This window comes from Solea senegalensis, linkage group LG9 (genome assembly GCF_019176455.1).
Source record: "Solea senegalensis isolate Sse05_10M linkage group LG9, IFAPA_SoseM_1, whole genome shotgun sequence".
Lineage (NCBI taxonomy): Eukaryota > Metazoa > Chordata > Actinopteri > Pleuronectiformes > Soleidae > Solea > Solea senegalensis.
In genome coordinates this window covers 9,741,732-9,759,235 of record NC_058029.1, presented here as the reverse complement: position 1 = coordinate 9,759,235, position 17,504 = coordinate 9,741,732, and the positions used below count along the sequence as shown (strand labels likewise).

General features: G+C 40.3%; 2 protein-coding genes across 2 annotated transcripts in view; one reads left to right on the top strand and one right to left on the bottom strand.

Moving 5' to 3' along the window:
• Nucleotides 1–620: 620 nt before the first annotated feature.
• Nucleotides 621–3,561, bottom strand: LOC122774680 (general transcription factor IIF subunit 2-like; the record flags this gene model as incomplete). Its single annotated transcript, XM_044034154.1, has 2 exons — nucleotides 621–1,186; nucleotides 3,412–3,561. Coding segments are annotated over 2 exons (282 nt in total), but the record flags the coding sequence as incomplete, so codon positions are not given.
• Nucleotides 3,562–6,775: 3,214 nt separating this feature from the next.
• Nucleotides 6,776–17,504, top strand: part of triob (trio Rho guanine nucleotide exchange factor b) — an 83,537-nt gene continuing 72,808 nt past the window's right edge. The window contains exon 1 of the mRNA XM_044033656.1: nucleotides 6,776–6,824. The gene's annotated coding sequence lies outside the window, so the exon portion shown is untranslated. The remainder of the gene's footprint in view (nucleotides 6,825–17,504) is intronic.

Genomic DNA, 17,504 nt, shown 5'->3' with positions numbered 1-17,504 from the left:
TCACTATACTTGTGTGTGAAGTGTATATGAGGAGGAGGAGGAGGAGGATGATGATGAGAGGGCAGAAAAGTCAGTAGCTGACTTTGCTCGGTCCATTACACCCTTGTGCTTTTTACATTGGTGATAATGGCGTTATTACGACGGAGTATTAGGGCCACATTGAGAAAAAATTCAAGTCTTAATTTACGAGATTAAAGTCGTGAGAATAAAGTCTTAATTTACGAGAATGAAGTCGTAATATTCTATCCTGTTTTAGAAGAGGAGAGCAAGAAAACGCATCTTTTCCGCAGAAAGAATCAGACGGACTCCACTGCAGGGTTATCGGTGGATGCATCAGAGGGGTTTTGTGGTTTCTCAAAAAAGAGAGTATCTCCTTGTTTGTGAAACCTAAGTACAATTCCACAAAATGCTCCACAGCCCTCATTTTAACAACTTTATTCTCGTAAATTTACGGCTTTATTCTCAATGTAATAATACTTATACTCCGTTGTATGTTACTTCTTCGAGAGCTCAATATTTTCTCAGGTGGTACTAGGTAAAAAAAAAAAACTTTGAGAAGCTCTAATACATTTTCAAAACAAACAAGCTAAACCGTAATGCACCTCAAACACACACAGAAACACGTCTACTGTGTTTTATTTTCTTGGAACTCGACAGTCATGCACAGAGGCATCTCGTAACAACATCATACAGAGCTGGAAATGAGTCACTGTTGTTGTCGTTGACTCCACTTGTACTTTCTCTGCTGTGACACAACAAGATGTTTGCGCTGGTAAAAAAAAACTGAACAAAACAAAGCCTCTCATGCTCAAATTAAACAGTTCCGTGAAATAAAAGGCGAGTGGGGCTTTCGGATTTAACGATATTTGTAAAACACAAAGTTCAACAAGGACAGAATTTAGAATATTTGAACTAAAGATGGTTGACTCTGGGCATGTAGCTGCACATTCAGCCACAAAAAAACAAAACAGAATACACTCATTGAGAGCAATAACAATGTTACACTCCAGCTGTAAAGCTCACGTGTCATGTGGAGCAGAGGATCTGGATGAAGCTAGGCACTCTCCCTCTCCTCTTCCTCAGCAGAATGATAGTGACGGTATTCTGGCTTCAGTTCCCATGTGCTTTTGTGAGTTCCCTTGCTGTTGTACGTCCCGATTTCCCTCATGATTTCTTTGAGGTAAGTCTGCAGAAACACACCGACATTTACAAATCATTTGTTATCGAGGTGAACGGGTGGATTTTTGCAAGGCTGCAGTGCAGAAATGTCGGTGATCGACGTTATTCTTCTGCCTCTTGTTTGGTCTTTGTAAACAGAAATGATGTAGCATTTGTCTGCTGTGTCTTTCATCTAAAAAACAGGCAAAACTATCAGACCTGACGGAGGGAGCACTTTAAAGCAGAGGGATAGACGCAGAGAAGAAGAAGAAGAATTCATCCTGTCAAACTGTTGAACGACCAGGTTTTTGAGCAGTAGAATTCACCTTTGTCAAATATGTTCTCTGTTGTATTTACTGTTTGTCACCGATGGCGGATCGCCTTACGTGATTTTGGTATTCCCATAGAAGCTTCAACTATTCTCTATCTTTTTCACTGCGGTGAGCTCGACGGTGATTGGATAAACGCGGCAAAAACGTCACTTCCATGGAAGCTCAGCTTCTTAGGGAGTCAATGGAACTGTCTGAAACGGCGGAAACCGTCTTTGATTGACAGCGTTGAAGAACTTTACGAGATAGCGGAGCCTATCCTGCCTCACTCCTGTGTGGATTTTGCGAGGGAAGTCTGTAGACAGATAGCTGGTCGTTATTTGCTCGGTGATATGTGAATAGAAACATCATTATCACATGTTCTTGTTCTTGTTGTGCGTTTGCAGAATTTATGTAATAGAGCAGCAACCTCCACTAGTCAAGAAAACAAATGAAAACAAATCACTTCCTCTGTGCAGCGCGGTGTCACCAGGCAACACAACACTGTGTCTTTGACACAGCAATACTGAGACACAGAGAGAATCATGGGGAGCTGATAGTATTAATCAGCACTGTGTCAACACATGAATGTAACAGACTTTCCGTTTGTATTCAACAAGTTACGCACTATAGTTTTAATTAATGAGATTATCATTTAAGTATTTAAACCTCATGTAACTGCCCCGGATTTTCTAAAGATCAGCCTCAGCCACAGAAATGTCTAATGCCTCTGCTTCACAGAAATCAATTCAACACACACGTATTACAATGAGTGAGTATCTCAGTCAAGTGGTTTCCTCTCACCGACCACCGGGTGTCTCTGTCGAGCTTACAGAGAGACGCACGGCTGCTTGAACTCATGAATAACAGCTTTTTTGGGTTTCAAGACTTTTCATAATGGGCATTCTGGTTACTTTAGTTCGCTTCATTTGGGCGTCGGGCGCAAGTGCTTTCAGAGAGAAGTGATGGTGTGGAGTGTATCGCAGTGTTCGACTCCCACTCAGCCGATGGTTATGCAATCAGAAGCAATCAGGGAGAGAGAGACAAGGACCTCAAGGTCTCATCAGCACCTACACAGAGCTGTTCTCCACAAGCTGGAACCAATCCATTGCACCGTATCGATTCGCTCTGCGTTTGTGTGCGCACTTGCGTTTGTTACCTCTGTAGGACCTTTTGTGGCGTGAATACTGACCTTGTCAGGACCAGTGGTCCTCATGGAGACCAAAACCTGGTCCTAATGAGGCAGAATCTAATTTCTGAGGAACTGGTTAAGGTTAGGACTAAGATTTTGAATTGTGGTTAGGTTAAGATTAGGGTTAGGCGTTAATTGGCTGATGAATTAAAGTCACTGCAGTGTAGGTGTGGGCGATTTTGAACAGATATTAGTAAATATCCTTTAAAAATTCAATTTTAATTGCCTGAGTTACAATTCATTAACTGTTGCTTTCAGATGGTCACAATGTTAAACGACTCGTTTTCTTTAGCATTCAAGTAAAAATTCAAAGAATAATTGAAAGACTGAAAATCAGGGCAAGCATTCAGATACAAGCGAGAGGTCATGTGATCACGTAGGCCCACTCGTGGTCACGTGACACTGGATTCTGCTCGTTAATGTTAATTTGCACACCTTTAAAACGACAATCAGGATATTATCTCAGACGATATGTTGTGTGAGTGTGTACCTGGTATTCCTTATGTTGTGGGGACCGAAATCTGTTTACAGTGTCACATTATGAAGTAATAATGATGAAGTAGTATGAAGTAATTTACGTTGTGGGGACTTAAATGACAACATTTTTAGGTGAAGGCATGTTTTAAAGTTAGGCTGAGGTCAGGGTTACGATTATAATTATGGTTAAGATTAGAGTGTCTTCAGGAAATGAATGTAAGTCAGTGCAATGTCCTCTGAAGTCATGGAAACTGATGATGTGTGTGTGTTGCTCACCACAGGTTGTCTGGTGATGTCCACTAGGTCCTTAATGTTGTAATACTGGTGCTTCTCAAAGGCGGAGAAGAGCATGTCTAACACCACCTGTCGCTCGGCTCTCACCATCTTCCCCTCCGACTTCTTCTTCTTCTCATACTCCACCTGAAAGTCAGTCGGTAGATTTGTGTGTTTTCAGTCTGTGAAAGCGTCCGAATGCGACGCCACGAGTCTTATTCCCGACAGCGATGAACGTATCTAATGATGTCAAGTGAAACATTATCTTAAAACTGTTCTGTTTTATGATGTTTTATTTTTCTTCATACTTTACTTACAACTGCAACTCCATTATACATTAATCTGATCATTATTTTCCCCAGTTGCTGATTAATAATTTGACATGAAACAATAATAAATCCACCACCAGAACAGTAATGGTCGTGTAACTGCACCTTCACAACAACATCACATCACATGCAGGTAAATTGTGTCACACAGTGATTAATTAAATTCACACGCATTACCCATGTTTAATTTGGTCACCTCTTTATGACTTAATCTGCTTTCCCTGTCTCTGCTAAAACTTCTGTGGCAAACCCTCGATGAAATATCAGTGTGAGGAAGGAAATATTCACTTCTACTACTCTACTACTCATTTTATTGTGTGTACTTGTCATTAATGGATCACAACTGCCCATAGCCATACAGATTCTGTGGCAGAACAACAATTCCCATAGTCCCACACTACCTCCCGATTTAGGTCGGAAATTACATACTAGAAAAGGAAACCAAATATAATTGATATTTCACACTTAACTGCTGTAACATCCAACTGGGCACAGTTTCACTTCATTTTAAAGAAACAGGCCTTCACCTATTTTTCTTGGTGCTTGTCATTAGTTGTAACCATTGGCATTTATTTTGATATTTCTTTGGCCTACTGGAATGCAGTTTTCATGGGAAAATGTTGAGTCACTGTACACTATATTGATGGATTGATTTAAATTGTTGATGATTAATTTAGTTATCGATTAGTATTCTATTCATCAAATAATATCTTTAACATCCTCCTAAATTATCTGTACATTCTGGTGTTTTCACCCTAAGCTGCCAGCTCAGTTGTTTTGTTGATTGTTTGAATAAGATTTTAGATAAATGTAGTTCTTGAAGATATACTATAGTATGTTGTAGGTTAGAAGTAGATTTTGGAGAAAAGTTAAAGTTAAAGTTAGTGATTCTTTTCAGCTTCCTTATCTGTCTCTTGACCACAAAAGCAAGTGAAACCTCTGTCACTTATCTTTGACAGGTGGTTTTGTTTCTTTCTCACTATTCAGTTGAAGATTACTTCTCTCTTTTCTCATTCGCCTTCTGTCCATATGACCATGTTGCCACCTAATCCTTTCCTGGCAGCAGTTGCTGACCATCGTTTCCCCCAGACTTCTGCAAAGATGATTTCACGATGATCACTCACTTAAGTTATTATGCAAATGCTGTGACATGCTTGTCCAAATGTTTGAAAAACAATCTGATGCTAAAAACACATGTAAGGCCTCCTGAAATTCCACTCGAGGATAATCACTTTTCACTGCTGTATAAAGTGAAACATACAGTACAGTGTGTGTGTGTGTGTGTGTGTGTGAACAGGTGCTTACTGTAATCCTCGCGAGGCAGCAGCATATGCCAAGCTGTCCTTTTCAGAAAGACAGCCAGGAGAAGTCAGAGTGAAGAAGAACTAAGCTGCCCCAGTCTCTTAGTTCCTGCCTCTCCTCGCCGTTATCTTGTGCCACTGTAGCATCCAACTGATGAGTGACCCAAGAACCAGAGTTAGTCTGCTGTCAGTCCGCTGGAGCATGTCAATGCTAATACAGAATAAACAGTGGAAAAAAACCTGTGCACTCTGAAGTGAATTCACCGATTTATTCATGAGTAAACAACACATTTCGCCCGTGGCAACACCTGTGTAGGAACAAATAATCCAAAAAATATATGTATTTAACACACATTAACGATATTACATCAGCATAAATGTACCAAAAATCAGTCAGTGGTTGCATGAATTATTCCATCACAGTGTTTTGATAGAATAATGGTCACAAGAATATGAATTGGACCAAAATCTTCCGACTGTCCCTCTGCATCACTGGGGGATCCAGTTGCTCATCTGTCCCTTAGTTTGCCCAATTTACCTCAAATAGAAAGAGCTTTTAATATAGCATTTATAATAAATTTAATAAATTAAAAAAAAACAACAACAAAAAAACTTTTTAATTTAACATAAAAGGACTAAGATCCTGGGTCTCCCTAAGGTTCAGTGGTATTTAATTCATGAATCCAGAATCCTTCCCTGTTAACAGCTCTTTAATCAGGTTCCCCCCTCTGTTGAATTTGGCAGCACTTTTAAAATAAATGCTGATCCATGACTCTTCTCTATCTCACAATGGTAGCTTTATGTTAAGCAACTCTTTGTTTAAGATTTAGTTTTGTCTGAACCTCATACATCTGGCCACAGGAGGAACATTTCAAGACTTAAACAACGTGCGTTGAGAGAGACTTAATAAAATCCTTTGTATTATATTTCTTTTTCTGAGGGTGAGTAAATGTCAACTGTATTAGAAGTGTGCAACCATCTAAATGTTTCAATTAGGTAGAAAGAAATGCTGCCTTCATTTGGCCATATACATTTACATTTTTAATTTGTATTCAATCGTTGCGTTCTCTTTCAAAAGAGACCTGCCCAAAACATTAAGAATTAAAGAAACAACACCACAAACAGAAGGAATCATTACTTGGCCATATGGCCATTTCAAATCAGTCGATAACGTTTTTCCTGAATAATTCTTCACGCATAGAAAACAAAGGCAACTGTTAAACACAATCATTTCACATATCTGAGGCCGAACATTTTATATCAATTATATATTGTGTACCGATGGATGCTGTTATTGAATTATTGTGTCAGATTGTATGAATCCTGTTGAAAGTGTGATTAGAGTGTGGATAATCAGGATGGCCGTCATGAACCATTTGCTATTCATAAATAAATCCTGAATCAGTTGTGATGCAGAAAGTGAGACCGCTGATTTTAGCACCGTCTCCTCTGCAGTGTAAGATAACAGATAACAATCAGCTGAAACACTTCCCTGCTGTTTCACAAGTCTGCCTGAATGTTCTCAGCATTTCATCTCCGTGAAGATAATACAGATATGTACTCTGCTTGGTCTCGATGGCTTTATCACATCAAATCAGTGCATCAAATGGTGCTCAATCTCAGGGAGAGACCATTCAGAGACTTCTTTCAAAGAGCTGCTTCACAGTCGTTCACTCATTTGCTTTTTTTAAACATCCTTTCTCTGACATTTTATTCCTCTGCCTCTCTGTAGATTGCTCTCTTCCAAAATGTGAATCCAAACTGGACGGCCCAGGTCAAACCACAGGTAAGAGAACATAATGCACCTCGTCTGTTTTTTGATGAATTTCCCAAAAAATGTTTTAATCTTGCACTTAATATCATTTGTGTAACATCAAATACAAATTGAGGGAGCACCGTCGGTTTGTGTGTTTTAGGGAAGATTCAGAGCCAATGGACTGTCTTTGTGTTTGTGGACACACTTGTCCACTGATCAGTGTGTGATTTTTGATTAATCATACATGTTTTATATTGAATTGCAGACAAAGGATGTTGCTATTATGTACACATTTGAGGCATACTGTGTTAGATGAATTTGGGCTTTATAAATAATTAATTTGACTTGATCCGATGACATACAACACCCACAAAACCAGACGACTCCTCCGTGAAATGTCTGAGAAGAAATTGATCAGCAATGTAAAGCTTGTTGTGTTCCACAGTTTTACACGCACATTCATGAAGGCTGAGGCTCTGAGCTGCCATAAACAATACGTATCGGTAATGTTTTACTGGATAAATATGACAACATTGCCCAACCTTAATTTTATATCACATCAAAACTACACTGCATTGAGAGCAACCATGACCTTGTGGATTCATATCCCCAAGGACATACTGTACATTCTGGAAATACACTAAATCACTCTCCAAACGTGGCGGTTGAGTGGCCTATATCAGGTTATGCACATAGATTATCATAAATGGATGCAGGCTTGGATCCGTGGCAATAGATTATAATTTAATCTCCCTTGGACTAAAATGTATCATAAGAGTCTGGAACTTTTCCATTAAAAGAAAAAAAAGTCTAATTTGAAATGAAAGTAAACAGGTCTAATCTGTGGTAGATCATCAATTCAAGGGAACATATGAAAATGATGAATGGATGAGACCCATGTAACCAACATTTATCTCTGTGAGCCCAAAGTGTTTGACACAGTTTTGACCTCATGTTTTGCAACTGGGTCATCCAAGGATGAACATTTTACAAGACCGGCTTCCATTCACGGCCAAGCCGGTTACTCCCATTTGCCACAATCTGTTTTTGGCGTTAAAGGGAAGTAACTGAGATGCGCCAGCAAAAACCTTGTGTACCGTTTTTTTTCCCATAAACCCATGACCCTCATCCTGAGGCTGAATCACAAGACGACAGAGATGTCTTCCTCTATTTCCCTGGAATCAGGCTGAAATCCACACACTCCTCTCACTGTATCAGAGCTAATCAGGTTGTACTGGCCATTTATGGCTGACAGTCAATTGTTCATTTACAGTTAACTCAGAGCAAAATAAACCTGCTGTTGAATTATGTGCCAATTTAGCAAATTGCCTGAAGTGCTCTAACAAGAAATTGCAGGTGTAAATCCTCTAGGTGTGAAATGATGACTTACGCATTCAAGGATTTTTACACAGAGATACGATATCAACCATGCAGTGGAATGTGGTGGGAGCTCTGTTGCTGTGCAGACACACCAATAAACATCGATAAACAGTAAATGGATAAATAGGGTGGACAGAGATATAAATGAAATGATAAAACTTGAGAAAAGTGGCCTACATCGTTGTTGTTCAAGAAGACAATTATTGATGCTTTTACAGTCTTGAGTTATGTGCGTGTGTCGAGTGTTTGTTTGTGTGCGTGTGCTTGTATTTGTTACCTCTTTAGGACCTTGTCTGAGATAAACACTGACTTTATCAGGACCTGTAGTCCTCATAGAGACCAAAAACTGGACCTAATTAGGCAAAACTTCATATCTGAGAGCTGGTGTTGATGTTGTCTATGTATAGTGCCTTGAGATAATGTATGTTATGATTTGGCACTATACAAATAAAATTGAATTGAATTAAAATATGAATGGAAATCAATGCAGTGTCCTAAGAAGAATAGTTATACAAATGTGTGTGTGTGTGTGTGTGTGTGTCTGAGCTGGTGGTGGATGAGTGCCTACTTTCAACAAGTCTGACCAAACATTTAAATATACACCAATGCTCTATGTCTATTTATATCCCCCAGTGGGAAAAGTGTTTATTATTTTGTAATATATTTGTATTTTCGGTGGTTTTCCCTTCCTTTCCCTGTAATTGCTACATGTGTATACATGTGCTTCCCTTTTGAAGGGATAAGCTCAGTTTGTTTGATGAACATCTTTTCAGAGCTTTACACTCAGGGTGCCCAGGGTGGCATTCATGTGGGCTAACACTAACTGATGACATGGTGTCTTCGAGAGTTGGTTCTCCCCAAATCAACCTGACCACGTCAGTTAATTTAACCATTATGCAAACGTAGAGCAACACTACAGTTTAGATATGTGGTTACTTATCCTCATAAAGGCTGAGCGATGTATGTAACCGAGTAACTAAACAGTAAGACTCAACTATTTGGCCAAACAATAATGCATTGTGCAATAATAACCTGCCCACAGCACCTTTTATATAACTTTAATCTCATTGATGGATGTGGCCTAGAATCAGAAATGTGACTAATCAAGTAGTCTGGGGAGAGCACAAGGAGAACTCCCGCGTTCAACTTTGCTGTCAGCTGTCTCATCATCTGTTCTGCTCACGTCACATACTGTGCAGTGCCAGACAGACGCTGCATCTTACTTAACTTAACTTTTTCACTTATTTCGTTTGGTTTCAACGATTATGTTCGGTGATCTTTGTAGTCTGTGGAAGACAATTAACCTCAGAATCACAGGTTGTCCCCAAACACTGTTGACCGTCATGTGGATTTACACTCTTCACCGTCTTTGAGTAAATATTTGCACTGTTCCCCAGATATTCTTCGGCTTCCAGTCCAATATAATCTGTAACACTAACCAAATGCCTGTCTTGTCTGTAGGATGCTGATCACTAAGTGTACTCATAGTCAGTGTACATAGGATGGTGAATTAGAAAACAATTTGCAGTTTGCTTCTTGCTGAATAAAACAGAAGAGTAATTGAACAGCGATGAAGGGGAGGGTGAAAGGAAACCTCTTCCTTTCTTCCATGTATTCCTTTCCTGTTTGATCCAGCTGTGAACTCGGTCTCTCAAATCCCTGCCCATATACTATGTTCACCGTGTGGTTCCTATTGAACTGGGCTTTGAATGCTTACCATGTGCACTGTGGGTAGACAGGCAGGCATGCTTTTACACACAGACACACACACGTGTGCACACACACACACTCCTAAGCAGTGGAGGAAGTGGTTTTCTCTGGAGTTCATTGGATTTTTTTTTTTTATTCTCCCCTGCAGAGGCCAGGGTGTGGAAGACTAAACTCTATATGTTGTGTGTGTGTGTACTTACTCTCTTTTCAATGTCGTCCCCTTACTTTTTCTTTTTCTTTCTCCATATTTATCTTGTATTTCTCTCAAAAGATTATGCTACACCAACGACATTTTTAATTTTGCTTCAGTTGTGATGCACATTAAACTGGTGCAACAAAAACTCATAATGGCACTTAAAAAAAGACAAGTGTAGAGAATAGAAATGGCATGAATATTTGATACTGTCTCATGTATTTGCCTCTGCATCACACGAGATGAGACGTCTGTTCAGTGACGCAGCTTCTGAACACGGCCTGTGTAAAAACCACAGCATTAGACAAGGTGGTTTTACCTAATTGTCATGAACTCAGTTTGACAAGTATCAACCATACTTATTCCTAGCAGCTTGTGCCATTTACCCAGTGTCTAAAAAAGAGAGAATGATCAGAGGTTATGATGACTGACTGCTGTTGGAGGAGATTTTACTGTAACAAAGAGGAGAGAGAGCGTCCCCGGATGGGACAGGTTAGCTTTAAAGCTTTAAATTAACATTTTAAATTGTTCAAGACACCTCGCCCACACACATGCGTACACATGCAGACACACATATTGCACACACAAGAATAAATGAAAGAAAAGCCTGTTAGACTCCCTGTACTGTCTTAAACAGAGACTGCTAGACTCTTGTGTGCATCCTGACCTCTCTGTGTGCCCTTTCGCCTAATGTGTGTGTGTGTGTGTGTGTGTGTGTGTGTGTGTGTGTGTGTGTGTGTGCACACGTGTGTTGATGCAGGTTTTAATTAGATCATCCTGTAGATCACTGGTTGTGTTGGTTTTGGGTGTTTTGGCACAGGATGTCAGTGTAATGTTATCTGTTTTTTGAAGCAACATATCCTGAGGCTGCAAATAACAAAATAATCAACTCCTGAAGTGATAGAAGAAAAAATAAATAAATAAACCAACACCTATTGTTTTATTTATTTATTCATTCATTCATTTATTTATGTATTAAACCAGACACATTGTGTTATGAATGTTTTCCTGTCCTTAGACAGATGCCAACATTTGCACACAGATTTGCAAGTGAGGTGAGACGATTTTCCCATCAATTCAAATGTACATGTTTGTGGCTCGAAATAATAATAATAAAAAAAAATAAATAAATCCAGAGTGTTGAATTATCTCTATTGTCTCAACAGAAAACTGCTACTCACATTCCGAATGCAAATACAAATACAGTTCAATTCTTGATATTAGAATGCACCTTTAAACTTTATTGTAAATAAATTGAACCTTGGCTCCGAAAAATGCACTCACTCACTCATCTTCTACCGTTTTATCTTTAACATGAGGGTCATGGACGACACTGGTGCCAATCCTGGCTAACATAGGGTGAAAGGCAGGGTACACCCCGGACAGGTTGCCAGTTCACCACAGGGCCACATCTCACACCTATGGTCAATTTAGAGTGTCCAATTTGCCTAATCCCCAGATCTGCATATTTTTTGACAGTGGGAGGAAATTGCAATGACATATTTTCCCCAAATTGTTCAGCCCAACGCCACCTGATACTGAGCTGATAGGCTCCATCTGTTGTGATCTACTATTTTCCCTGAAGTGAAGATGGTGCGTTCAGCTGCAGCTGCGCTGTCAAGATCAGTTTCACAATAGCTTTCATCAAAATGAAACCACTCTGCAAGACCTCATGTTGATGATTATAATAAAATCTATGGGGGATTTCTCTGCAAAGACAGCATTTGAGAACAAAAACGCAGGTGAGCATTGTGATGCTGCTCATTTCCATCCTTTTGCATCTTCTCCTCTCCTGTTCTTCCTCTCCTTCTCTACACCTCTCCTCTTCCCACTCCCCCTCCAAACCTTGCATCATTGCTGTTTCCTACATCGTCACCATCATCTCTTTCTCCCTCTCTATGACCCTGGTCTTTTCCTGGAGAGCACTGATGCATGGGAAAGCTAAGTTCCGCTCCAACACCCGTCCAATCACTGTCAACCTCTCCCCCGTACACGAGCCTATTGCTTATGAGAGATACCCAGTGGGGGAGGGGCCAAGCATGAAGGGTTGGGCTGAGAGGTGCTAATGTTGTGTGTGTGTGTGTGTGTGTGTGTGTGCTGGCCGCTCCTTGAATCATGGGATATAAAGGATACTTGGCTGCTCCTGCAGGGACAGAGGAATATCACCATAATGCCCTTTCCATCCTCTGCATCATATGCATTTGCAGTGTTAGATGGTTGAGCCGCTGCAGGAGCAGCGGTGCTAATTTATGCTAAACAATGCTTTTTATTCATGGCTTCATTGGATAGAGAAATAGGACAGGAAGTAACACCGCGTGACAGGATTGTCATACCTGAGCAAATGCATACATTATTTTTTGATAATGTTCACATTATACAGTAGATATTTGATTCATACCAGCTGTCAGTGGCAGTTTGGCAGCTGCAGTGACATCACAGGAAGTATAATTCGTGCTAATTTCCTTCAGATTTTTATTAATCATTCTTGAGGTGGGTGTGTGTTTGTACGTGTGAGAATGAATGAGATATATATCAAAAAATGGGTGACGATGGTGAAGAGCTCTTGTAGTTGAGGCTGTGCTTCTGAAAACCTTCGAAAGTTTCACGCTGGAAATCCTGCTGTCAAGCTGCTCGGTCAGTTGACTGGTTTGAGTTCAGACATGTCCCTCTACTGTAGATCCTGTCAGCTGGACCATGTGAGTATGGCATGATTTTGCAGTGACACATTGGTTGGTAGGGAAGGGCATCATCAGGGATTTATTGATACCAATACTGATACTGGTGCTGGTAAATGATACAGATGCTTGGTCTTGTTCTCTGTAATTGGTGGAGAGCTGTGAGACAGCTACAACTACTGGGCTGTAAACGTTTTACCATGTTTTCCTCCAGTCACCTCTTTTGGATGGAAAGATCCGATGGAGGATGAAAGGTTGGACTGATTTTGACCAACATTGTCTTTTGGGATTATTCCCTGCATTTATTGTGTTACCTTCAGGTTTGCAAGCAGCAGCAGAAACATCAAACACGTTGCACTGGCTCATGTTTATTGACTGTGGTATTTCGAAAGGCTTTCATGGAGTTGTTAGTGTTTCCTCGTAACTTAAACCTGAAAGTCAGGGTGCAGCCACAAGGGACCGAGATGACTGGATGTGTCTAACATTCTAACATTCATATATGTTTTGATAGCCGGAGGAAACAAAAGCATGTCTCTGCCATGGCGACGGGAGTAAACAATGCAAAGTCACATCATGTAATCACTTTGTGTCAGCAGCTTTTTCTTCATTAGGGAACAGGTTGTAGGAAGTGGGAAACGTCAGCAGACTGAGGTAGCATTTTCTAACACTGATATCTATAGTGGCACCATTTGTCCAGACACTTTATGATACTTCAGCACTGACAAATGAGGAACCTGTACCAAGTTTGTACCAGTTCTTGATACCCATCCCTATTTGTTGGAGAAGGATTTTAAATGTAGACTTCACTGTTCAAAGGAAAGAATAAAAAGACAATGTTGTGACATCAGTTCATTTAATTATCTACAATAGTTACGTTTCTTATACGTTTGTATGCACAGAATTGTGCATTAATGTGTGCCATGTGTCAGTCCATGCAGCACGAGCAGCATTTGGTTGCCTCCAAACTCTGCTTCGTACTTTGATCCACTTTTTCTCGACAGCATCACAACTCTAATTTTGGTCTCCCAGTGAACTAATGAATGCATGTGAGTCATGTGCTCGCACTTCTCCTCCTGTAAAGAAGGTTTTGTGTTCACAGTGGGGGGTGACAGAGAAACCACCACAGGGACTGAACAGATGACCCGTCGTCGGTTTGGGGAGCATCTCGCTGCCAGTGGTTCTCAACAAATATGTTTTAAACACGCTTCAGTTTTTATCATGGAGGTGATTTACTGCACTTTTTGTGCTGAAAACTCACCCAGAGTCACAGATCACAGAGGGAGGATATGAACCTTTGATGATTGAGCTGCAGTCTGGAAAAGTGCTAAAGAGAATTAATATGTTTGTTGACTCACTGTAGTCCAGTGAGACAGTGAGACTGCAGATTATAACAAGCACATGACTCCACTCGCTCATCCCTTTCTTAAGCTTGTCAGGGAACTACGGTGGCCTTTGCATAACAGAAAGGATGTCATTCTTCCTTTTGGGTAAACGGCCGCCTCAAAACACAAAACACATGTATTTGCTGATTTGTCAGTACGGCCTTCAGCATCCTTGGTAAAGGAAGGCCGTTGCCTAAAGTACATGTAAAAGACTCATTCTAAGGCTACTGAAAACCAAACTATTTGCATTTTTAAGAGATTATATACACACACAAACATACTTATGGGGCATGTAGTCAATTTCTTCAATAAAACCACCTACATTTTACACACTGGACCTTTAAAACAGTCTTTTAACAGAAGTAAGTTCATCTTGAGTTGCCAATGTTCTGCCTTTTATCTCAGTTCATATCTTGAACTCTTTGACCTGATTTTTAGAAACATTCACTGCTTGGCATCGTTTTTGTCCAAGTGATATATCTCTGAGGGAATTTGATCACACAGGGTGGTGTATGGTGTTTGATTATAAGCAGACTGAATTGTCTTCTAAAGTTCAAAGAAATGAGAAGACGGGGAGTTTGAGATTCATCACTTCGTCTTGTGGTTCGCTTGTTTGTGGTTTGTTAGAACATGTGCTTGTGACAACATGTGTATATCAGGGCACTGGAGAGAATTAGTGAAAATATTCATATTAAAATGTTTTGTCCTTTTTTTTAACGGAGAAGTTTACTCTCGCTGTAAAGAATCAAACCTTTACTTAGTGTCATCTTGCTCATGTTGTCCTTCTTTCAGCATCAACTATTATGACATACACTGTTTCTGTGAAATAAAGAGAAATATGTGCATGATGTCAGATATAGAGACAGTGATGTCTGACTGGCCTTTTGTTACCCTGCACTGCAAACAATTGACTTCCCTTGTTAGTCAATGAGTGGCTTTATCCCGTAGGGTAAGCAAGTCATTCTTGTATTAAACATAAAATTAGAGGCAGATGCTTTTGATGCAGCCCAGCTGCCCATGATCCCTGCATGAAGTTCATTTTGACTGGGTTTTTTATTTTTTGTACATTGTACAATCAGTTATTGTTGTACCAGAACTGCATATCAGGCCCAGAGGATGATGAAATGAGAAAATGATCATCCGTGTATCTACTTCCCATTGACATCCTGAACCTCTCCTCTGTGAGGACAGTGAGAGATGAGGCTCCTGGCCGTGAAAAAAAGATCAGTGACCCATAAGCATTTAATATGTAAACAACCTGTCAATACAGATTTATCTGCAGCTGGATGATGGGAATATGAGGGTCAGGAATGTTGGGACGCTTCCTCCATTAAACTCCCATTACTTGCCTTTCGCCTTTACTAATGAATGATTTAAGATGATGTTTTTGAAAATTGCAGAGCAGATACACAGTGCTTGGAATGATTCTCAACCCTTAAAATTGTTTTCCCCTTAAAGCTCCCTCTTTATTGTTTTGCTGTTGTCTGTCGAGCCACATGCAAGGATTTCATTTCTAAGTGAATACAATGTTTTAGTGTTGAACTTTGAAAACATACATGGACTTTATATTTGTGTGTTTTTGCTGGTCCTTTTCACCCTGCAAAATGATCCTCTACAGATGATGTCATACAGTAGATGCTATGCTTTCTACAGACTGATCAAAGAGTTCAACTAATCATGTAGTACATAGTGACCCCTACTGTAGAAAGAGGGGACTGCAGGGAGTCATGCACTTCTCCCTTCCTCCCTCTTCCATCTTTTTGTGCTTTTTTTTTGTGATTTTTGCATTGAATTTGAATAAACAGGTGTGGCAGTTGTGTGTCTTTCCCACAGAAACATCACGAATATGAAAACAGAAAGCATAGCGCTGCTCTCATGGTATCCTATCTGCAGTGTATGCAGGGTGGAGTCCAGATTCAGATGTGGTTCTGTGTTTGCTCGGAAACTGAGGCCTCAGTCATGAAGAGACCTACAATTAAATGGCTTGAAGAGAGCATCCTAAATTGGGACCAGACACAAACCAGACTGATCTGGTGTTGCTTTTCCCTCCTTTTTTTCCCTCTATTTGTCCCCGCTTCTCATTTTTCTCACCTTTTAACTGTCTCCGTCAGCACTCCACCCCCCCCTCCTCTCATGCAGGATGGTTAGAAACGGAGACAGTTAGGAGCCTGAACAAAATATGAAAATAACTAGAGGAGATTAGGCTTGGAACGTTTCGCTGGTCTAATTTGGTGTGAAATATTTCCAACTGTAACACTGTAGTAAATCAACTGGGAATTTACAAACACACTTTCACCAGTAGACACAACTTTTTTCTTTTTTTCTACCCCTTCATTTATTACGTTGGCCCTGTGAAGTAGCATTTAGTTCAAATACAAGTGACTGTTTTACATTATTATGTTTCACTGTCATTGACTAAAGGAACAAACCTTTTTGCTCTAACAGGGTGTTGGAACACATGCGGGCACGCATGCATACAAGTCGGATACGTCATCAGACAGTGCTATGGCTCCCTGTTTGCCTAAGCCCTGTTGTTTTTTGGAGCTGTAATAACAGTGGATTGCCGTTGGATCCACTAGCTGCCTCCTGGCTTAGAGACATGGAGCCACAGCCTGTAGTTCGCTGTCTGCTGTTTGTATGCGCTCAACAGGACATTGGTCTTTGTTGAGGACAAGTCTAGTGAACATTTATTGACAGAGCAATGGACAGACGGGGAGGAAAGCAGATAGGAGAGGAGAGGGAGGGCTGCAACTAACTTTATTTTCAATATTGTCAAATATCTGAGTTATTTTTGGTGGGAAAGGTTAATTGTTGTTTAGCAAACCTGTGTGAGTGATAACATCCTCAGATATCCGCCCTCTAACCAAAGATATTGAGTTGTGTGTGTGTGTGTGTGTCTTCCTCTGGGAAGTGGCTCTGACTGTTGCATTTGTAAACAGGAACTTTCCGGACACACACACACACACACACACACACACACACACACGCACACACTTTGGTCTGTTTGGCTGGATTTGTTGAGACTGAAACCACAGAGAGTTTGATTCCCGGCTTATCAGTCAACCCTTTTGTGAGGAGGATTTGTTACAGACACTGTTACAGAGCACCTCTTGATGCTCTGCTTGCTTTAGTCAAGGTTCTGTTTTTTTGTGTGCCTTTTCACTGTGACAGGAACTGACACAGGAAAGACAAGAAGTCATTGCTGTATTATTTTAAGTGCCCCCACTCACCACAGATGTGTTTCCTCTTGTTTGCTGCTTTTTGTTCAAGAAGCCACAACACATGGATGACTGTGTTTTAAATGAACATGTTGATTTTGAGTTTTGTCCTTGCGGTCTGCGTGACGACTAAATAATCCTATTATTATCAG